Source organism: Varroa destructor, unplaced genomic scaffold, assembly GCF_002443255.2.
Source record: "Varroa destructor unplaced genomic scaffold, Vdes_3.0 BEIS01000005.1, whole genome shotgun sequence".
NCBI classification, from domain to species: Eukaryota; Metazoa; Arthropoda; class Arachnida; order Mesostigmata; family Varroidae; genus Varroa; species Varroa destructor.
Genome location: NW_019211458.1, coordinates 33461273 through 33485241, shown reverse-complemented (window position 1 = coordinate 33485241; position 23969 = coordinate 33461273). Strand labels below are relative to the sequence as shown.

General features: G+C 43.0%; 2 protein-coding genes across 11 annotated transcripts in view; one reads left to right on the top strand and one right to left on the bottom strand.

Moving 5' to 3' along the window:
• LOC111250955 (uncharacterized) overlaps positions 1–23969 on the bottom strand; it is a 94751-nt gene that overhangs the window by 4823 nt on the left and 65959 nt on the right. Inside the window, exon 1 of one of the 4 annotated variants that reach the window (XR_015329147.1) lies at positions 8–123. The exons of 2 other annotated variants lie outside the window; for them this stretch is intronic. The gene's annotated coding sequence lies outside the window, so the exon portion shown is untranslated. Of the gene's footprint in view, positions 1–7; positions 124–19253; positions 19361–23969 lie in introns of those variants that run through there. One more of the 4 variants, XM_086990973.1, reaches the window with a different exon arrangement.
• LOC111250954 (uncharacterized) lies at positions 27–23766 on the top strand. 7 transcript variants are annotated; one of them, XM_086990977.1, is made up of 6 exons: positions 27–159; positions 2798–4053; positions 10034–10165; positions 10792–10912; positions 11422–11609; positions 22770–23766. In XM_086990977.1, the coding sequence occupies exons 2-6, from the start codon at positions 3752–3754 to the stop codon at positions 23371–23373; spliced, it is 1347 nt and encodes a 448-aa protein (XP_086847103.1). In that variant the 5' UTR covers positions 27–159; positions 2798–3751; the 3' UTR covers positions 23374–23766. The 7 variants fall into 7 exon arrangements, with proteins under 7 accessions (XP_086847103.1, XP_086847102.1, XP_022662719.1 ...); XM_086990976.1 differs by lacking the exon at positions 27–159 and adding an exon at positions 293–498; XM_022806984.2 differs by lacking the exon at positions 27–159 and adding an exon at positions 517–1327.

The window sequence follows — 23969 nt, the reverse complement described above, 5'->3', positions numbered from 1 at the left end:
GCATTACCGTGCTACGGATATTGCCTCTACCGCCGTTGCGCAGTTGTCGTCGTCGCTATCACTGGGGCCTGTCGCTCGTTGCCCAACGTGATATTCATCGAGTAGACACCATGGATATCCACGATATACAGACCGACACGTCTCAATACAGTAATAACAGTAAGATAAAGAGCCGCGCCGAGATACTACATAGATTGTATATAGGCCGAGCATATGGCCATACCAGGTTGCTCATAATAAGGTATATATATATAAGAAATAGTGGTCGCGTTGTGACTGTGGTGGTAAAAGATGAAACGCCGGAAATAGGAGAAGGGGGCGCACGCCGCGGGTCCAGACACATACATCGGCCGCGACGTGTCTACCCTGTTACTGCCGCTGTCCGACGACGACTATCTGCAGTCGGTTTGTTCGTTGTGCGCCCGTTACAGAACTACTATGACAAGCCAGCGGTGAACCCGTCGCAATCAGCCAGCCAGCCAGCCAGCCAGCCAGCCAGTAAGTGAGCGAGTCAATAAGTCAGCCGGCCAAACAGGCGTCAGGCGACCCAGGCACAAGCTATTCGTGTAGCCATCGTTGAACCAACTGCCACTCTTTGGCCAAGAACGGACATCGAGGAACTACTACCGCCGTTAGAACTGCGCTCCTGCGGCTAGCAGTACTGCATCCGCCGGCAGTGCCGCAGTCATATCGCAGTGCTGCCTCCAATAACGCTGGAAGAAAAGCGCGCAGAAACATCAACGTATTTTAGCTGAACAGCAACGAGCGTAGCAGTAAACGGAAACATCTCAATAGTAGAAAGTCGTGCGCTAGAGACCTTTGCTAGGACCTATCATGCAGAATACTCGGTGTTTACGGGTACTGCCGACTTTTTCGGTGCTCGCTTAAACGAAGAATGAGGAAGTCGTCGTTATTGCTGAACAATAGACAAACAGCAATAATTGCTGTAACGACACCTAGAACAAGAAAAGGGGCCAGCATTGCTCAAGTAAACGCGATTTGATAAGGACAACATCGTTCTCTAATAGACACTTGCAGTGCTCCGACAGTCCTCGATTTCCGTCGGCAGGCATCCCGTGCCTATTTATAGGACATGTCCACAGTCGCAAGATACGCGCCTCTGCTCGTTCGTCGTAAATGCTAATTGTTTCTGTGTTGTGCTAATTCTGTACCAAGTCGGATAGACATAGCAATAGTTAAATATTTGACAAGGGCAAGACACGAGGCTTCTGCAACTGACCATTGCGAACAGCCGGAGACTTCCGGTCGAAACCAGAAAAATCATATTACTCGAGCTTTCGTCCACATTGAGGATCTACTATTTATTGTTGAGTGACCGTTCCATCTATTGTGACTGTATCAAAGCGGCAACGGTGCAGGGGAAGATAGGCTATCACTAACATTATTTGTTGTATTATTCAATGAGTTCAGCATTTATTTTCTGCTAGTGCCCGTAGCTGACCGCCTGCCCACCTGCTTCCAGAGCCTGAACGAATACTACCTAATACATGTTCTTGGTGTAACGGCCAATCATGGCGAGATGTGATGATCTCTGAGAATGACGCGCACAACTATTCGAACAATCAATCGTTGCTGTTTCTCTTTGCACATGCAAAGACTTTTCGGTAGTGGTGTTGCAGTCGCGTTTTGCCACTGTCCCAGTTAAAGTGGTACAAACAGATGGGGCAGGTTGCGGTTATTACGTTTGCCGTTGAGCGATGCTGTAAGAGGCAGGGTGTTGTCGACCCCCGTGGTAACTGAACTGTTTATCCTCGTAGCTTGGCTGGACAAGATACTTAGCGTAGTCGAATATGGTCGTATGTAGCGAAATCCAACAAAGTACAATATACATATCGGCTCGGTCAGTGCCGTAACTGTTTCACCGATTCACCCTAGCAGCATTATAGACGGAGCGAAGTGACCAGCAGTCATTTAGTAGTTAGCTGTTATTAATGCTGGTTTTACTGGATGGGGCCGGCAAACACTTTGGTCCTTCTTGCTTCCCAGAAATAGAGAAGTTACTGCTAGTTTAGATGTATGTATGTGTGCATGCATGTACGTAAGAAGTAGACGACAAACGAACGCCAATGGGCAGGCGGACGTTTCGATCGTTCGTTTGCTTGCTAACAGCTGGTTGTCTCGGGGCCGCGGCCGTCGACTTTGTTCATTCAATAGTTCTCTCAGTACTACTTATTGTCCATATCGTTATTGCCGTTGTTGTTGTTCCCCCGCGAAATGCTGAAGGCTAACTAATCCTTTTCTAGGCCATATTTCTTCTCCACATTGGCTGCAGTGATCATTGCTGCGGTCACACTCATCGCTATAGCTGCTCCCTAGAAAAGCATTATGACGCCGTCAGGCTTTTGGCCTAAGGTTGTTTCTAGAAGATAGTTAGTTGGTAGCTAAGCAAATAATTCGAACAGAAAAACGCCAGCAACGGCGTCATGGTGTATTGAGCGTCTGTAATTTTGATATTCGACCTCGAGCGGATGCCCTGCATGCGACCAATGTATAGACATGTAACTTTGCTACCACTTCAGTAGCTATTATTGCGAGCGTGTTTTTGTGGGTGCGTTAGCGAGTGAACTCGTGTGTCTGTGCGGATGCCAGTGTCTGCCGTTTTTCCTTTAATATATATATATAATCTATCTGATGATGTGTGTGGTAAGCGTACGTGTGTGATGCTTTATCGTTCGTGTGGAGTGTCGCTACGTCCGTGCGACTGTAGAGCGTCCAGTTTCGAAGCGGATAGCGTCGGTTCGTATTCAATGCCTATAGCCCATTTGCGAAATTTCAGGTGGCGAGCATCTCGTTCACGATCTGACTAAAACCTTGTAGGCGGATCAGGTCCGCTCTGCGCCGCGCCGCCAGGGCACTAAAGAAACTTGTGCCGAAGCGGCCAATAGTGGGGAACTCTACACGAAGTACTGTTGCGGCAACAGCATCGGCAATGACAATCGAGGATATCAGCGAACACGGAGCCAACATCGGCAGGTTTCAACAAAGCAAGTGAACTGTGAACAGCAAGAGAGGAATATCGTTACCAACACAGCCGTCGCAACGGTAGAAGCGTTTGAAAAACGTGTCGGTGGCAGGTTGGATCGGTCACGCTTAGACAGTGAATGGTCGACCGCCTAATCGTTGGATCCTAAGCGACGAACTAGACGATAGCTGCTGTTGCTGCGGCAGCGACTGGCTGAGAATTGTACCCACGTATTGTGTACCAGAACAATAAACAGTCAAAGGGTGCCAAAATATGAATGCTTTGTGCGCGCCACAGTGGAATACTCGCGACCGTAAGGCAGGCGTACATACATAAATACCTAGCATAATGCGCTACGAGAAACCAAATTAGATCAAGCAAAAAGATAGAACGTTTCGGTTATCCTGCAAGTGGTCTGTCTCGTACTCTCCCTGTCTATCCGATATAGGTGTATCTATGGGGCCGTATGTAACGGTGTTATTAGTATCAACATTCCGTTCCACCCTGTGGTGAACGTAAACTACAAATTGACTTGCATAATTGGCCTTGCACTGTCGCCTGTTCCTGCACTTTCCTGAACGATTATCGCTGAACGGTCGAGCAAGGCGCTTAGCCTGCGAGTTGCTCTCCATCCAGGAGTCACGGGCGGCCTAAAGGCTACCGACTGCCATCGACCTACAAGCGGCGCACGGTATATTGCGACAAGGACAAAGTCTCGATTGGCAGCTAAAGGAAATCACGCCTGCGTAGTCGAAGCAACGATACGATATGAAGCCCGCTGCAGCATTTTCCAGTCAGAACTCTGTGGACAAGGGCAATTCAGCATTGCCAAAACAAGCCGTAAAGGAGAATCCAAACTGCAACAATGAATCTGCTGAGGGCGAAATTAAAGGGGCAGGGCAGGCCAGTATTCAAACCAGCAGTGTTTGCACCGATCCACCAGCGCCCGCTGCAGAGGCTGAATTTAATGGCGGCCTTCCGGCCGATAGTGCTCAACTTGGTGAAACCAGTACAGCTCGTGAGCCCCGAAGAACTCGTAAAAATGGACTTAGTCAGGGACTCCGCGAAAAGTTAGTACCTACACACGCCATACGTGATCATACTAGGATGGGGGTTTTTCAGAGACAATAAATCTATTTCTTGTCGAGATTTTCTTCGAAGGCCTAAAACGATAGAGCGAAATCATTCATTACCAAGCAGATCGCAATGTTTCCCAACAGTGTATTTTTAACGGCGGTGCGGTTGCGATAGCACGCATATCAGTATGAAATATCCACCCACAAACGTGCACAGCTTAGCAGTGAGACCATTCAAAAAATGAAACATTTGAACTAGTGGATGATACAGATCGCAATTGCTTCAACAACTTGAAAAGTAAGTGTCGAAAATATCGTTTGTAAATTAGAAAAATGCCGGTCACAGTGCCCCGTTTGAATTGGTAATTACATTGTTTCAGATCAGGCTTTCGAGGTAATCTTTTTCCTATTTCGAGATACAATAGCACTGCGCTTGTCTAGAAGACGACACGCGAGCCCTGTAGATTCACACAGGATTACGCGCGTGACTCGTTTCGCGGGGTTCTGTGGAACCTGGTGGGTTTACACTATACAGCTACTCAAACAGATCCCAATGTATAGTAGCAGATGATTTAGCAGTGAAGTTTGTATAACACTGGCTGGATTGTGCTGTTTTTACATGCGAACAATGCTTTTCTGCCGAGCAATCGCCCTTTTCCCAATCTAAATTTAGTTGAAAAGTGGACCTTTCAGCGATGTCAATCTATAGCATTAAACGAGGATCCTTTGTTGCTGCTACTGCTGGCCTAGCGATCTATACGTCCGTATCAATCGAATATGGTGTATCCTATGTTTTGGCTCGGTAGAGTATTTGCAGTAACTACATTGCAAATGTTAGACGCTCGGGTAAGTCTTTGATGTCGACGGCAATAGCTCGACCAAGGGCGTCGTTAGCAAAAGATTTCTGATTACTTAGTACCCAATGTCTCATGCTATCTGATGAAATGAAATTGGTGTTTGAAAGCTCGCCACGTAGCATCACGACCTCTGTCCCTACTTTAATATTGTGTCACAACTTTTGTCATTCGCGGAGTGAACCTACCGACCTTGATAAGTGTTTAATGTATTAGTTCGCATGATTAGGAACCTTACGTACGTATCACGATCACCGAGTCGACTATTTAGGTTTCTGTGGCCGCTTGTACATATCTGTCTCACTGTCTTATGGTGACTGACTCAATGGTGATTAGCATCGCTACCCTTACGTATGCTAGCGCTACCAATTACTGGTGTGCCAGCCTAGCCTGGTCGCCTAAAAATGCGTGGCAAGATATGATTAGGTAGGAAAATAGGATAACGGCCTAAAGGTGTTGAAGGCGCTAAAACGTAACAGTAAACAAATGAGCAGTTAGCGTTGCTTGGTCCATACTGGAAGGGATCGAGCAGTCGGAAACGCGAGGTAATTGTGATAGCGGCTGTGAAATTCAATAAAATAATTCGAAGACTAACATTGACAAGCTGAGGCGCGGAACAAACTGATTTTAGGGAGGAAAACACGTTATTTGCGGAGCTACAGGACACCACTCACATATTAATTGCCAATATTGGGAATTAATTGACAATATTGGGTATTTTTTTGCCTTATCTTAAACAGTCTCTCTCTTAATTCGTTTTCTGGGAAGATACGCCGCGCTAGCAACGCGGACGGGGCAGATGAATGCTCCTCCTGGACCAGGCGCCTAACTTAGTAACGGAGGACCTCAAATGACGAACAGAATAATACTTGTCCTTTAATCATGGGCTTAAGTTATATCCCTATGGGATAAGCTCTATGGGGTCAATGCTGACAATATACGCCTTATCTGTCGGTACGGTGCTTCGATTTGTGGCTTAGTTTATATCAGTTAGACGTTTTTCGACATGTTTTAGTTCCCCGGTTTTCTTGGCAGCCATTGAAAGTGCGGTTCTCAATAATAATGTCCAGCTAAAACTACAGCTGACCTGTTGTCTATGTGTGATCCATTCAATTACGACAAATGGGTGCTCATTTTTCAACAACAGATATCACTACATCGGGCGCGGCTCTATCCAAAGTCGCAAATATTGCCTACCATGGACTCTATTTCGCATAAGTATTTAGTGATATCATAAGGTTTCTTTTATAAAGTACTCTTATGCACTTCTTAGTACAGAACAATCAATCTTCTCAGAAAACTACATGCTTCTTTAAGGATTATGTTCGTGATCCGTCTATCATGCGGAACCTGGTAAACTTGCCACGTTTACGACACGGAAAATTTTATGTACGGAAGCTTCTATATGCATTTAGAGTAATGTTGAAAACATTCGTTTTATACTGAGATAAAAACTACCCCAACGTTCCTAGTAATTACGAAATTAAGGAAGAACATTCCTAATCGGCATATGGATCGGTAGCACAGAGAGCACAACTTGAGAGCGTCCAGCTGCCAGATCCACTTTGTTAATTAAAGTAATCATTTACTTAAGGAACTACTCTTTCATTCTAATCAAGTTATTGATTTACCCGCTTGTTACTTTTCGATGAACTTCGGACGTCGCTTGTCCAGCAAGTTGAATTTTTGACCGTCAAAAACAGAACTCCTGCCTAGTTTTTCCGCTTCAACCTGGTCTGTTTGAGACGCATGGAAACAGTGCAGTAGGCTTCTACGGGCACCTAGATACGCAAAATGACTGTATCGAGATCAAGCGCAACATTTAACTATACATTTAGGTATGAGCCGGCGTCAATTAAGTTTGAGTTCGTTATGTGTACAATGATCCAATTTCCCTCTATCACTATTACATGAGGTACTCGAAGAGATTACGTGTACTTAGGATTCAGAGTCGTAGGATAATGTTATTAACAAAAACGCTGTAGCCGTAATACCAATACGCTAATTAGGAAAAACAAGGGTTTCAAATCGATTTCAGTATTGTGAAAGAGATCGAAGTGGTTGATATTTGCTACCACGTACTAATACTCGCTAGCCCGTCATCTGCCTAGTGTTGTTTTCTACTACGATCTTAAGATGTGTAAATAAATATAATAAATAAAGTAAATAGATTAGAAAACAAATATCCTAGAGGGGCAGTAAACATGATCTGATTTTTAGAAGAGCGTTTTGTTCAAGCGTCTAAGACCGCGATTAAACGGGAATACGATATATAAACAACATAGAAACAGCCCATGCTGTTTGTTGCGGTCTTGATAAATAACACCGACAATATTTAGCTGTGTTTTTGTTTTGTTTTCATCTAAATAGTCGCTAAGGTTCAGTCAAATACTATATCAATGAAAATCGGTCCGTTCTCGAAGTGTCTGCAAAATGGATTCTTGATACCAGTTCATTATGCCCGGTGTGGCCTTCTCGTAAGGGATGCTTGAATCAACATGGCGATCACTCAGCTTGAGGCGTTCTCGAAAAGGAACAGGGAAGCGCAAATGATCGCAGTCGTAGCACGGGTGGATTAGTAATATTCGTTTGGAGATCTGCGTGAATCAGCAGTATTACTAGAGAAGAATATATTTCTCTTTTAACGCCGAAATGAGTATGGCCAAATGGTAAGACCTTTGAAATTCAGCGTCGTGTCGAAGTGACGACGTCTAACAGACTCCAGCCATCGAGAAAACTCTTGCGGATTTAGTTCTAGCGGATGTGCGGCAACAGCTGAGAGGTGGGTGTCGTTCGTACGAAAGTGCGCAGCGCTTGTCGGTTTGATAGACGCGTAAATCTACCATTCGACACGGAACGGGACGAAGAGACTGCTCGAGCGGACAACTATATCAGTTACTTGGAAATCTAACAAGGATATGCCCTTTGTGCAGTTGCAGCGAATTCAAAATCATGCTGTTATTAAATGGAACTATTAAAGCTTGTGAGTTTCTCAATCGTATCGTTACTTTACAACGAATGGTTCGATAGAGACAGAGAGAAGAAAAACAGTGGCTAGTGAAACGGTATTATAATGGATGATAGATGTTAGCGCGCAAATGTTTGCTGGCGGAATGCCGCGAGAGATGCCCCCCCCCCATCCCACCCCACCCCCCGCCCCTTATGCGGCCTATTCACTCCCCTCACTAGGGGACGACATCGTTTCGCAATCGGTGCCATTCACCCCAGAGTTAGCAAACAGTGCACAACACAATAGACAGTCGTTCTTGGGAACAGCATCGTTCGACCCAGCTAGACGATTCCTCAGGTGATCCAGATACTGCTTCGGGCTGGTTAGAACAGGTCTAGTTGGCTAGAAGCGCTGGTCGGTGGATTGATGGGTTAACGTTGTCGGTAGTGGGAGGGAAGCTGCGTGGTTCAGCTAGACAGTGGCACGAGGGACATTGTTTGAAGCTTGGGGACTACGAAGGGTGGAAATTATCTTTCCTTCAGCTATGAAAACGCGCGAACAGGTGCTTTGGGAAGACTTCCGAGCATGTAAACAACTCACGAACGAATCTTCGGATAGATACGCCCGCCGCAAGAAAGATTTGGCTAAGCAGTTACTGATACAGGTAATGAACATAATGGAGATTAAAGAACGCATTCTAGTCGGATTGTAGCAAAATTTTCGTGGCATTGCTCAGACGCTGGCGGCCAAACATCACGAGCCGACTTCGGCTTTAATTTTTGACATGGTTAATTCTTATCCAGAGAATAACTACCAACAGGATCCTAGTCAAAATTGCAATGACCGTAGATCATCAAAGCTTAGCAAGGTCGTCGTCTTGACAGACACCAATGTAAAGAACAGCAACTTTGGTTATAGTGGACGCGAACGTTCGTAAAAATCGTCTGAAAATCACTCAACGGGCTGATCATCACAACGGGACAAGGCCTAGCAACAACAGAAACAACCACAGCAATGACAGTCGCCGATACTTCCAGAAATACTTATCACAACAACGACCGTTAGAAAGGATAACGACGGCAGCAGCAGCAAGAGTCGAAACACGAGGTCGGGGGTAGCAATAACAACATCGAAAACTCTTCCGGTGCAAGTGATCGATGCTCAGGAACATCGTCTCCGTCGAGGGTTTAGTGAGACGTAACGGTTATGGACATATCACGCATAATTTAGAAACATTTAGCTAGGATAGTATGTTTACGAGTGCTTAAGTGTGCGTTCGCGTGGGGCCAACGGTCTAAATCGAAATTCGTGGCTGTACTTCAACTACCGGACGTAATCAACGCAAATCTCTTGAAGAATGTTCGATAACTGTTATATAAATGTGAACTATAAAACGGTGTAAGTTATGGGTGGCGTCTTGCTACAGTTTAGGCCATTTTATATTATCGCATGAACCTTAACAATATATCGAGTTCTAGCTGTAATATCAACAGGTGTCCAGTGCTTCCCGTAAATTTTTAAGGTACAATTCAAACCTTTAAGGTGCACATTATTACAGCATCTGTTACAGCTGTTGTGTCCTTAGTTTTTTTAATTCGGGGTTTTCGAGCCGTAGATACATATGAATCTTTATCAGAATTCGGGTGGTCGATAGCAAATACGAACTTCCTATTTAAAACTGTTGCACTTACAATGGGATGATGGGTTTCATTTGTGGGCTTCGAGAGACTACGCGGATCCACAGTAATTCGAAGCGCTTGTACGAAAAAGTCAAAGCGCGAAGAGAAAATAAAGAAATATTTATTTTTAAAATACTCCTATGTGAGTGTATATAATAGCAATCTGTCGATGTCATTCAAACGGCAAACGGTAATTTAATTGTTTGCACATGATTTTTTTTTACAAATCTATTTTGTTAGACGTAAGTACCATTCTGGCTTCACTTGGTAGATGAACGAAATAATAATTCTCATTTCCAGTTCGCAACCTTACTTGCATAACATGTAATATCTATCAAGGATCAATATTTTTATCAAGGAATTTCTATTTGATTTGTTCCGTAGTTTCACGTACCATATTCTTAGGTTAATCGAAAAACGTATCGTAGATGTCGTGTTTTCAGTTAACGTATTTTCCCACTCATCGTTTTCTTCTTATGGTTTTTTCGCAGGGTCAAATCAAAATATCTGCCGAAAACCGCTAATCTGATGGTTCGATATAACAAGCTTGGTTCTCAGTTCGCAGACTTTTCCAACAATGTCGCGTTTCTCACTCGCTGCGCAAATATGATGATGGTACCCAAGTATGTCGAATTTTGACCGATATCGAGTTCCGTGAGCGTTTGTTTGTCTATGTATTTTGCATTTAACTTGAAATTTACTATGCATCAGTCGGTAGTTAGCTCTCAGGTAACAACGAACCTCGTTGCCCTCGTGATGTAAACACTTATCGAGCCGTATTCAGACATAACAATAAGTAAGAAACTATTAAGCAAAAGCTTAACTTGAGTTCACGAAGCGTAACTTCTTCCTTGAGGTGCAGGTTCGTTTTAGAGGGAAAAGTTTAGAAGGAAAACATTGGAAGATTTAAAGGTAGCGTCTAGCCGCATACTTAACTCATTAAGAAAGAATCCCAGGTTAATATCTGCTGTGCCATTCTTAGCATCATGTCACTCATAATGTGCGTTAACTTGTTGTAGGTTAAGTTAATAAGGGCCGACGATAATAGGTCCTCCCTTAGCGCACGGAAGTTCAATTCAATTAAATTCAACTTCAGGGATAAGTTCAATTAAACTTATTGAACATTTGCTAAAATATCATAACTTCCCGCATATCTTTATACAACCAAACGCTTATCGCGTATCGATTTCTGTTTACCGAGCTATTTTTTTGCTCGTGTGCGTTGCTATTGGTTTTCTACCGGTATAAGGAGTCATCGCGTATACAATGATCACGTCCGAAACACCCGAGCAGTGGTACGCCTACTCGACCAATGCTCCTACCGAGTTATGATCGCCGATCTCGAGCACAATCGCCGTAGGAAATACCAGGTAAATCGTCGCCGCATCGAAAAAAAAACAAGAACGTTTCTTCAGTTTGCCACTGTAATATTCTATAATACACCCCAAGTGAAAATTGAAATACCCCAATGGTGACTATTCAGCGTTAGTAGCCCATCTGGACTATTACGATTTGAGGTTATGGTTTTATTTTTAGAAGGGGAGTATGCTTCTTGTTCAAGCATGTTCTAGTCGTAAAGCCGTAAATACAAATATACATCAACGAAATTCCATTGTCCTGACATAGCGAGGCAGGAACAGAAACTAGGATGTATTTGAGTTGTATACTCGGAATATCTAGCTTCGTTTATGTAAAAAGCTTGTAGGATTTGACCGGAATGGGCTTCTGAAGAGTTTGCATTAGCTAGGTTTTCACAGTCGCTACGTTTCTAGCTTTTCTTATTTAAAAAAAGACGTGGAAGAGGTTTCCTGACCAGCGTCTAATTTGCTTGCTGCGAATAACCTCCTATATAACTCAGTCTTAACTGTTCAATTGAAAGGTTATGAAGAATCGCGAACGCATCGAGATCCGACTGAAGGATATTATGTCTCCAGAGGACTTCGAAGAAGTGCGTAAAATATGTGACGAAAATCGCGAAGTTCACTTTACTGAAGTTAAGGAGCGCCAACGGAAGGAGTATCAGGATCTGCTTGACGAGTACAAAACCCACGAAACCAAGAAAACCAGGTCAGAGTTTGACTAAGGGAGAAAACGTCATGATGCTATATTGGGTAATCTCTAGCTCTGTCATCTAAGAGTCTGAAGACGCTTTACGGTTGATGAACTTGGCTATATTTAGTTAACTCTCTCATGTTTCGGCAAATACTTTATCTCATACCTGACAGCTCCTATAAATTATATCTCTTAACAAATGAACGGCGAGCACGAAACAAAGAGGAGTGAATCGTAGATATTTACTCACTGATTTGTGAATTGGGCGACGATACGTAGCATAAAAAGTTTTCGACAATTTACGTTTTACTCAACTTCATTAATTCAGTTACTTCGTTGTCCTAATAAAAGCCTGTAATGTGTGACGCCCCATTTAGTCTGTTAAATAATGCCAGAATATAGCAACCCAACTGAATGCGACGATGAGCGCACAAAGGTTCATCGTCGGCGGGCCAAAAAGTTAACGTGAAACAACTGATACGAGCGTACACTTTCAGAACATATGGTGCTAATGCTACCCCCTGCGACAAGCGGGCCGTCAGTGGCCAATAATTGTTTTTACACGGGACCCATATGGCGCTTACGGCCTAGACAATTTCGAGATCGTTCACTTCAGCGAAGTCCATTTGACTGCCAATTGTAATTGTGCCATATATACTTGGCTCTAGAGATTATGTAGCTATGTAGATTTCACCAGAATTATCCATCTACCTATTGACGTTTGAATGAGAATATCTCTTATATTCACGTATAGCCGCACGGGTGTCAATTAAGATTACTTATTTTCGCTAGAGACGGCAATGAGGCAGTTAATAACTGCAAGGTTTATTTAGTATCCAAAGGAAAGAAGCAGTATGTTGATTTTGGTTTTTCTAAACAAACGGACGAAAGTAGATGCGTGAACGCTAACTTTTTCAGTAAAACAGGGTTGACAAAGAATAGACATGAATGGAAACCGGTGTAGCAGGAAGTTGAGAAAGTAACAGACAACAGTAGACATACTTTTGTTATCTGAACTTACCTCTATACTATTGCTGACGTCGTTGTTTGATGCGCGTTTCGGTTGTATTACCGCTTTTTGAAATTCGATTTTATAAATAATCATCAGTTCTATCAATTTTGCAGAAACATTTGTCCCTTTTCGCTTAAGGGTAGAAATGTTTGTCCTCGTTTATATCTCATTACCCTTGTATAGGTGCTATTGTCTTTGTCGGTTAATCGATGCCATTGAGATCAACGAACATACAGGAGGGTACTGTCTCATTTCGCAGGGGCGTACATCAAAAATACCTAGTGAATATGTGGCAGCAGCGGGTGCGTAACTTCGAAACTATCAACCAGTCGAAAGCAGAATCTTTCCCACCAAGCAGGATTCGATTATATAGTCGCATCTTTGGTAAACCAAAAGCTAACGGTCTTAAGTTTTTGTTTGTCCGAACAAGAATGTGATTTTCGACTCTCAGTCACAAGTTTCTTTTTTTGTAAATACCTCTCTATTATCATACTAGATTTTGGCGTCAGATATCGGAAGCCCTCCTATTCATATTTGGTGTCTCATATTTTCACGTCAAATAATACAACAGAAACATCTGACCTGCCTGTAGAACTGCGGCTTTGACAACGCTCAAGTCCTTGCAAAAAAAAAAAATGCAGAAACCAGATTTCACAAACAAAAATGTGTACCATAACTGTCATGTTAATATAGCCTCGTTATAATGAGTTGTACAAACTATTAATTTTCATACTGCTTTCACATAGGTCTCCATGTTGCATCTTATCTATATGTCTTACGTCAGAAATTGCGTCACAGTTTCTTTTACTGACTTGAGTAACTTAGTTTTCTTCGGCAGATAGAACTCAAGACTAACAGAGGTCAGCGGCACACGAGAGCATACCTATTAGATTTGTTAGTAACAAAGGGAATTTCGAACGTGGTTGCGTGACGGTCCAAGGGGCTGGCATGGGCAGCATACGGGGAGAAGACTCCCGATAGAATGATACTCCTTGACGTGTTAAAAACAAGCAATAGAAAATGCGTGCTGTATATTCTCTTCTGAAGCAGATTCGTTTCTGAATATAATCTTAGATGAGGTATTCTCAAATGGTCACTACCTCATACGCGAAACTGGCAGCAATAGTGCCTTAGACCAGAAAACCTTCATTAGTTAGATGCCTGAGTCCGCGAACAAGTCTACAATTTCGGCGTCACTTCGTACCAGGTACAACGTTGGATATATTGGTGATTATTCGGCGGAACGGGAATGCGAGTCCAACCGTATTTGCATTAACTACAAGGTTAAATGTTATGAGAGCTTTAGTAGCCTCTTCCACATATCCAAGCGTAGTCCTTATGTTGCTGGTAGGCTGAAGATCTAAAAGCATGTACGTATCATCCGCATAAGCGATGGCCATCCATCGAGATTTTAGGCAGCATAAAACTTCACACAGACGGTGAACATGCATGACCCGGGAACCGACCCTCGGCTGTTTCAAACATCTACTTCCCTCGCGAGGACTCCACGCGTCTAGTCTTTTCTACCTGTCGTCTTCCAGAAAGGTATGCTTTGAAGCAGCCAATGGCTATCGGTGTGCAGATATTATAAACTTCGCAAGGAGACTGAATTAGTTAAACGGTTGAAGGTAGCCGCCACATCTAAAAATACCAAGGTAGCCTTGACCTGCTTCTTTTTAATGATTTCTGTGATTTTCTGTTAACGGTATGCAAATGCCACCTCAACTGACTCAAATTTTCGAACACTGAATTGAAGAGGTCAGGAAAATCGAATATCCTAACCATAAGATTTTCAAAAGTCTCGGACATCTGTTTCATAAGAGATATTGAATAGCATTTGCAGCCCAGGTAGGTTTAGCTTTTTTCTTGGCTAACAAGCATCTTTGCTAGTATTTTCCAATCTAATAGGAAAATACAAAACATTAGCAGCTCGACATCCTTATTCAGCTTTAATACTTTGTAGAACCATTCGAATCTGGAATAATTTAACCAATCGTTTGCCAAACCGATGCTCTATCACTATCTGAATGTCAAGAGAAGTCACCGTAACGGAGCCAATCGTCCCGAAGTGAAAGCTGTTCGGAGATGCTGGCCAGAGTCAAGGTCAAGCACAGACGTAAGAACCACTTGGAAGTCATCTCTACGAGACTCTCCGTTAAATATCCATAGCCTAAAATTATTGTCTCTGAATATTGCGAATCAATCCTTCCAAATACGTTCTCCTAGCAAGGCGCAAGGCTGTTCTGTATCCTCGAGGACCATTGCACTGAGCTGTTTTACATCACTGTGCAGCACCCTTCGATGTCATCTGTAGGCTTTATAAATATCGGATCTATAACCTGAACTCTTGACGTCAACCGCAGTGAAACGTCTATCGTACTCTATCAAACTGATCCTTTAGAATGCTTCAAAAGCCGAGCTTGCATCATAGAGTGGCAGCCAGCCAATATTCTGCGTTAGATTTTCAAACAAGATCACAAAAGGGCTGCCACGTAGCCGAAACATAACTGGCTTTTCAGAAAATCAGCTCGAAAAAAACGCTTTTTTCAGGCAAGATAACAACAAAATCATGGTAAAGGTGGAGGCCGATCATAGGAATGTCACAGCTATATAGCCGACTCAAGCTTTTGTAAATGGGCGAGTAATCTTGTTAATAACATCGCAATTATTTTCTTCACTCGAAAGACGACCAAGAAGATACACGTTCGGCTCACCGAACAGCATACAAAAAAGAGTAAAACATTAAAAAAAAAATCAAGCATGTTGCTACTGTCAACAAAATCACTGAGTTGACATTGTACTTTTCAAAGATGGATCACCTGAACATTATCACTACGGAGTTTTGTCATTGTCTGTACAACATGATTGCACAAAGATGGCCACCACGCCATCGCGACGTTTGGCTCACAGCCATAGGCGAAGAAGCTGAATGTAGAAATACTATTGGCTGGTATTATCTTCACTATGTCTTACAACCACTGTACCAGAGTTCAATCCTTCATCCGGCCCAGCCTCAATATGAATCACAGGAAAGCTAATCTTTTGGTAGATGTTACACAAAGCTTGACACTTTCCTATATTAATATAATTTAATAATAAATCTATTATAGTAAATTAGACAAATAGATGCTGATGTTGAATATAGCAGACATCAGCTATGAGGGCATCGAAAAGACCTTTTAGCAACTTCTGGATTCATTACTACTTCTAAATACTACTGCTACTACTACTACTACTATGGAGATACTACTACAAGAGCACTGAAAAATGGGCTTAAGTGTTTGTACGATGTCTTCTTGAGACGCCTGACAATTTTCAATTTAGGCTTTACGAGCGGAATTGATTCTGGTCGAATCTTTACCAGGAAGATTTACTCGGTAGTCTTCCGCTGGCATGCGACGCGTGATACAATACGATACGATACGCTATGCGCAGACGGACCAGCCCAGTTTCTTGAAGTAGCAGCTAGGGCTGCCAGATGAAGGATTTTCGACCACGTTAACACTGATTTTATTTAAATGCTCGGATTTTACTCTCTGAAGTGGTGGATACTTCATGGAGGCTTTCCATTTCTTAACTTCATGCGCTCGAGGTGACATAGCTGAATGAGCTTGATTACATACAATTGACACATTTAGATGCACTCTTACAATGTACAGCCATGTAACAAGATTGGCCACGGTTCTTACACACTGTTTTGATTCTGTATGCTACACCTATTTAACTCGTCTATTGACACCTACAGCAAAAGAATGACGTTCTAACACAGATGGTAACCTGGAGCTTTTCTCGCCATTTTGTGGAACTTCGGTGAACTCCAAAAAAATTTCGTCCGTCAGAGCTCGGCTCGACCTTATTTCTGTGTTTCCCTTAGAACTATAATTACCTTAAATCTGACTGATTAAAAAAAGACCGACAGGATCTCATGTTCCCTAGATCCCCTGCCTGCCTTAGTTGTATGTCAGTGTTCGACATTGTCTGATCACTGGAATATCATGAAATATAGAGAGACCCGTTACTTTACTTGTATCTTCTTATCTACTCGTTCATACGTGAATTGCACCAGATCTTTGGCGTGGAATCAGTGCCCTGGAAATCTCACTACATCGGTTTGGCTAAAAAGGTTCACAGGCCGACGCTGTTGTTCCCTCAATCATCTCCCCTACACCCCCCGTGCAACCATAACGCGAAATTGTTGTTTTGCATTTCTAACGGGTTTCGCAAGTAAAATTTATCTGTGGCGTTGATTTTCCGTTTGTGTGCGCTCTCACGAACCACACAATTCAATTGTCTACTAGAATTGAAAGCTGCTGTTTGATCAACGTTGGCGCTAGTTTCTCTGCATGGGTCGTTTTGAGCGCTACCTAGTTACGTTGGTACAGCCTCGGTCAAATTGTTGCCTGACAAAGATGCGCCAGAGGAAGACGTTAATTGACGCGATGATCTGGTGCCTGTCGTTTCTTTTGGGGAGCTACTTAAGGCTTCGTCGCCCTCATACGGGTCCAGAGCTGGTACAGAACAAAGCGCGATGCAGATCGGCTGAACGGTACAAGCACGTCCGAAGTGAACAGCAACAACAGAAGGCCTTGGTGGAGACTCAGCGACGCGCTGCACTGTACACTTGGAAGATTATTCGACTAAGAACTCTGTGTCGGGACTTTTGAATGTTCAACAGGTATGCGCCATAACCTAACACGCATAATTTCCAGCTTCTGCAGTCAAAAATATGGCACTTTAGAAGGCTCACTGGTTCACAAGGGGCAACTACCAATTTCAACTTTAGAACACGATAATAATGTGAACGCGGAACGCGAAAAACGCTACCACGACATTTGAATGTCCAACAATTAATGGGGAACTGGTCATTAATAAACTTCATCGACATGGCGATAATGCAAATCTTTCATCTATGAAGCTTAGCTATTATGGTTACACCCGCAGTCTATGCAATAATATTGCGAAAAGATAAGAGTATAAGGGAAGTAGTTACCTTCATGATTGATTACAATTTAGAATGACAATGCTTCTTATAATTGTCATTAGGTGTTGGGCTCTCGCGCCTTAAACAAATTAGCCGTATCTGCCATCATTAACCTTCATGCCTACGAGATTCCTCTTTGTTCGTGCGTGTGTTAGCACTTGCAGACTAAGCCCATCGTAGTTTTTCTTTCAGGTCTTTAGGCCCTGTACAGTCAAGAAATGTCCATGTGTTCTATTGTCAGTCTGTCGTGCACTATCCTAGGTCAGGCCTATCGCTACGCCTAAAAGTCATTTTTCTCAACGATTACCTTCACCACTTTCTTGAGCAAAAACTGGTTATTTCGCCCACATGCCACCAGGTGCCGTAGAACCTACTGGGGTTCATACTTTCCTCGGCTTTGGGAGACGGATGTTATGCCTAGCGCGTAAACAGAACAACCCACATTCTGCACCTAAGCTGCTGTTTAAACAATAGTAGCAGCAAAAAGCCGTCTGTACACTGACGGCTGTAGACGCAGGACACTATCGCCTACGCTACGTTTGTATTTCCAGGAACACTTTGCCATTATCCACAACCGTTAGGACGCGTCCGAGAACGGGTTTTAGCAAGGCACGCTTGTTCCTTGTACTTACGAGTGTCAATTTCCTTCATCTACTACCACAGCTATGCCGACCTAACGATTTACTTCGGCCTACACCTAATAGATACCTCTATTCGGTGAGAGGTCGGCGATACATGTGTGCGCCAAAGTAGAATGTGTGAAGGAGCAGAGGCAATGGAACGCAAAGGGCCAACTGATTAATCTCTTGTATGCATGAGGTAATGACAGACAACGTGTCTTCTTTGTTATGAGTGTATGCCCTCCAACCGAGGCTTTCAAATGTTAGCCACTGGTTCACATACACCGATCCACACGAAGCAATGCGGGCAACCAAATGACTCCATGTCGATTTGTTTGTGTGTGTATGTGTGCCTGTATCGTTCAGAAAGGTATCGCGTACTCAGTACTAGCCTGGCTTTCACTCTCCTATTTATTTTACCGACCTCAACCTTCTAGAGCCGTTGCTTGGGAGAAACAATAGGTACGTGTATTACCAAAGAGGCTGAAGCAAAAGGTACAAAGCACGCCTGTGTATCTTTCGGGATATGGTAGTTGGCAGGTGAGTTGGCTAATTCGCAATACCACAAAATACAAGTATAGTGCACTCACTGAGAATCGAGAAGAGGACAGTAGGTAAGGTAGTGAGCCAAACTGGGGTTGTGTCGCTACGGACGAAGAATGTTGAGGGGGTAAGTGTAACAAAGTTTTGAGCGATACAGCCAGTGCCTGTGGCACACCTGAATAGTAGAGGTTTTCAGTCTGTGTAACAGGATGCAGTAGTAAAATACGAACGCATGGAAGCGCTTGGCCAACTACAAAATAAATCATTTTATTACAAAAAAATTACTTCCACCAGGAGAAGGGCAAGCAAGGGTAAAGTAGCATAGCAAAAATCATGTCCTTCGCATATCAATTTAATCTCGTAAAAGCATGGTGCAACTTATACTGGCAACACTTAGCTGGGTATTGAAGTTAACATCGCTGTAGGCGACACATTTGATTTACATTGATGTCTTCGAATAATAAAGAACGGGTCATGCTATATATAGATCCAAAGATCTTACCGGGGGTTATGTTGAGCCAGCTTAGATACGTTGCCAGTGTACCTCCAAGAGCTTACTGTATGATAATATATTGACGAGGGTATTGGTTACTTTGACACCTGTGAAGGCCTGAAATTCCAAAAACGCTAATTTGTTTTTCTCAGATAAAAGGACCCAAATAGTACCTTAGAATAAGGTAAGGTGAGTCTAGTTCAATCCTTCAATAATTTAATTAATGTAAGTGATTACATTCATTATTTTACATATAGTTAGAAATTTTGTCATACCACCAAGGTATAAGTTTGACGGTTAATAATTTCTGCCCCGATATATTTTCCTGCCTCGCGATTCATCGGAATTTACACATTACTAAAGCCTACGGCTTCCATGTGTTGTCAGATTAATATTACACTAGTCTACAATTGTGACAATTTTAGATTATTTTCGCCGGCAAACCATAATCACTAGTCCCATGATGGAGTATATTACATAATTTGTTAATTACTTGTGAGCTTAATTTGTTTCTATGGAAAAAGGCCGTTAGTCCTATTCATTTCGTCCTTCATTTGGCAGATACTCATGAGTAAACGTAATTTACTCGACATTTTATTTGAAGTAAGGAGTTGTGGTCGGCTCCGCTCCACGAGGCTTCAATGAGCTCGTTTTTTTCATTCCGCAAACGGCAGACGCGGGCTTTCGTTCTGGAAATGACATTGCCCAAAAAAGTCAACCGCGCGCCTGCAGGCCGACGCCCGATCTGTCGACGAAATTCCTATGTTCCGATTCTAAAAATTTGCTCAGTCTTTCTGCTTCTGCATAATCTAAAGCAGGCAAACCTATATCCTTCCACATTTGGCTTTCTTAGACATACGCGTAAAGCTTAAGATTCAGGTACACGGATATGCACACAATGCATGTTACAGTGCGTGCACGTCCGTGTAGAGGCATAGCATTGACGAATATACCAACGCAATTTTTTTTCGAACGCAATATCTCGTGCGGGCGTAATAGCTCTCGTTTTCGGCTACTCATAGCGTAACCATGGCAGCCTCCCATCATCTATCGGGGTAGATATGCTGTAGCTTTTTCCTGGTCTCCACCTTACTTTCCATAATCCTTTAAAAACACAGATTCGCAAAACCCACAGGCGAAAAATAAGAAAGAACCAGACAAAGGAAAAAGAAGACACGAGGTACTGAGGCAGAATTTTGCGAAACGTAGATTTTACCTTAGTTGTTGGCCTCCATTGACTCGAAATGGGAGACCATTGGACGGCTAGTAAGCGTCCGAAGAAAACGCTCACCGCGTCGCCGAAAGAAGAAACCTATTTTTCTATATTTCTATTCTTGGTCTTTTAGAGTTAGCTAAGGAAATTCAAGGAAGATAAAAAAGAAAGTTCTAAAAAACGAAAGCGAAAGATAGTGGACGAAAAGAAAAAAATTGCAGGCCATCCTAGGCCATCACCCAGTTGCGCTACTCGTCTTCGAAGGAGGGTTCGTTTGGACGATTTTTGCGGGATATGGGACACTTCCGTACGATTCGCTTGGTAGCTCAAAGGCGCGAACATTGAAGTCGACCAGGAGAAAATGGGCGAAAAATGTTAAAGACAACAGTGAGCGGCTACAGCAGCCGACGGTGATGGCAACGGCAATAGCGGCAGTGAACTGTTTGATATATTCTCTCATACGCCCCCATTTCTTCGAATCGCCTCTCAGCGGCGTACGCCCGGCTACCAGCCCGGTTGTTCTATTAGTTCCCTACCAGTGATCTCTTGACGGAGTAGCGTCACGGACTTGAACAAAGATCTTGAAAGAGGAAAGAAGATACGCCGTAATCGTGATGGATTTCGATGAGAAAAGGTGATGTCTATAGGGGCTTCGGGATAGAATAGGTCATCAACCAAAGTAGTCATTGGATAATGCACCAGATCATGACCAGCTGGAAAAATAGAAAAGCAAAAAGGGCTAGAAAGCCCCGCAGCTTAGGTGCACGATGGTAGACGGGGACGGAAATGAGGAAACTTTTTTTGGGTAGTTTGGTCTGTTTCTTTCCTTGTCCTTACGCTACTTGGTTGGTAGCTTGGCACGCTTTAGTTCGTTTCGTTGTCGGCCGAGTTTTCTCAAGAGCCTGTCTCTGTATCCACCGATGCCCCCAATCGCCCTCATTTCTAGAAACCAGTCAAGCCGAACGGAAAAAAGGAATTCGGGCAAGGGGCAGCCGGGGTGAAGAATGCGGGAATGATGACATGGGACGTAACGGATGACGCGGGGATAAGATCTTACTTAAGCTCCTTGTCTGTAAAGTTCAGCAGCCTAAGTCTCGCTGGATGGCTGGCTAGCTGGCTGACTGACAGTTCTGCCTGTTCAAAGGAGAGGGCCTGAAAGCAGGACGGAGCGAAGCGAGAAACCGCAAAGCGAAGAGTAAGAAGAACAAAATGACCGAAATACTAGTGCTTGGTGATAAAAAACAACACTACTGAGATAGGTGATAATCGATTAATACGGGGAAAACTTCTTTACTGCAGATAGGAAAACTTCAGCCGTCATATATGTCACTAGGCAACAAGCGTAATGACCCGAATTGAATCACTACCAAAAATCATTGATTTAGAGATGAGTAATTGATATATGCATAGAAAATCCGGACTGCCGTTCAACACTGATTCGAAACAGCGTTTTAGTATCCCAAATACTGACCATGCACACGACGAGAAGAATACAGCAGCAGACTTGTGCTTTATGTGGCTTTTCAATGTTCTTTAACGTATTTGCACCTTCGGGTGTTGTTAAGTTTCTTTCGGTAAATTTCTTTTATCTAAAAAGCCTGATGAATTTTTTGGAGATAGGTAACACATGCACAAAGTAGGCACACATTTAAAGGTTTCAAGTTCATACCGCAAAATGCCGAGTTGGTAGATACAATTTACAGGTTTATTTTAATAACTTACTTATTTCGCTCGAACTTATTTCTATGGTCATTACACGGGTACGGAGAAAATTGTATAGACTACGTCAGATTGACAAGCTTTTTTTTTTCGTGTACATTTAGTTTAAGCTACCTACGCAGATCTGTGGCGGTCGTTTTGCCCCAGGGCTACCTGCCGAAAAACAAGTACATCTATCAGGTTCTACTGTTTATTGGTAGTTGCCAAGTTCGAATCTACCTTATTTACTCCAATGCAGACTCGTCAACGATAATTGCTTCTTCAATTGTTCGGATGATAGCATCAAGGCCTTGCTATAGATTCTAAATATCAGGAGTTCAGCGCGGTCACTGCGTCTGTATTATTCTGAATAATATATTTTGAACCGAAGCAGAGTTATTCTAAAAGTCTTTAGTTTTTCGGTTGGTAGCTAACATTGTAATTTACATTGTAATTTAGTTTCCTGTAAACCACAAAGGAAGGGGGGCCAATATACGCATGACATTCTGCGCAAATCTTTAAGTGTGAGGTTACAACTCCCATTTCTAACCTATGTAGCCAAAACTGAAATAGAAATGACATGATATCGCAACTTTGTTTTCGTATGCCTTTCAGGAGGAGGAACAATTCCCACCGTACTGAAGGGGAGTCATCAGTTTCCCCCAACCCAGCTGCTGAACACCGTGATCAAAGGGACGAAGCTCACGGTGCTGCGGGAGGCAGCTACCAAAACAAAAACGAGAAGCCTAACGGCAAAGAAGTGTCGGATACAGGTGGCAGCGCCGAGATAAAGATTGCTTCTAACAATGAAAGCGTCTCCAAGAACTCAAAAAACGACGATAAATCGCGTCACGATAGCGAACTTCCTTCTGCATCGCAAAAGAATGTTGGAACTGGTAGCCTAGCGTTGGCGAGGGCTCCTAAGGACAAAACGGAAAAAGATGATAAGTCTAACAGTAAAAAAGCGTCGAACAAAAGTAGTAACATCGAGGTGAAGGCTGTTTTTAGTAATGAAGGCCTCGCCAAATACTCGAAAGGAGAATCTTCAACGAAGAACGATGGCAAGTCACTAAATGACAGCGACCTTTCTTCTACATTGCAGAAGAAATCTGGAACTGATGTCCAAGAGTTTGCGGAAGCTTCAAAGGAGAAAGCCAAGGAGACTTCTGCCTCGGTCAAGCCGAAAACGAACACTGACGAATCTAGCAAGGGCAAGTAACAATGGCTATAGAGACTTCGAGAGAAAACTGAACGAGTGCGGAGTCGAAGGAAGTCGGAAAATGAGGAGTGTAGGAGATGCGCTTCCGTCCATCAACGACAGGCAGGCTGAGAGATAGAAAACGAAGCGAAAAGGCAGCCCGTAACAGCAAGTGTAGGGAGAACGTTGAACGTTGCATGTAAGCGGGCAAGAAAGAAGCCATGTTTATATACATATACTTAAACCAGCGCATACATAGCACGACGAATTACGATCTAGGAAACGATAACTAAGAACGAAGATAAGCGCAGGTAATAAGTGAATATATGGAAGAGACGATGAAGAAGCAGAAGTTGATAAGAAAATGGTAACGAGCGAAATAAATGTCATAATTTTTCATATAAAGGAAGTAAATCTTTGAGATCTCTATTTATCGATGACGATGTACGGGTGTAGGAACGAAAATCCGTGCAGCTTGTACACAGTGGTGGCACCTTCATAAAAAATAGAACATTCTAATTTTTCTTTCTTGTAACCTTATCAAAAAACATTCTAATTTTTCTTTCTTGTAACCTTATCAAAACAGTAACAAGGTTTGACGTATGGCGAACGACAAT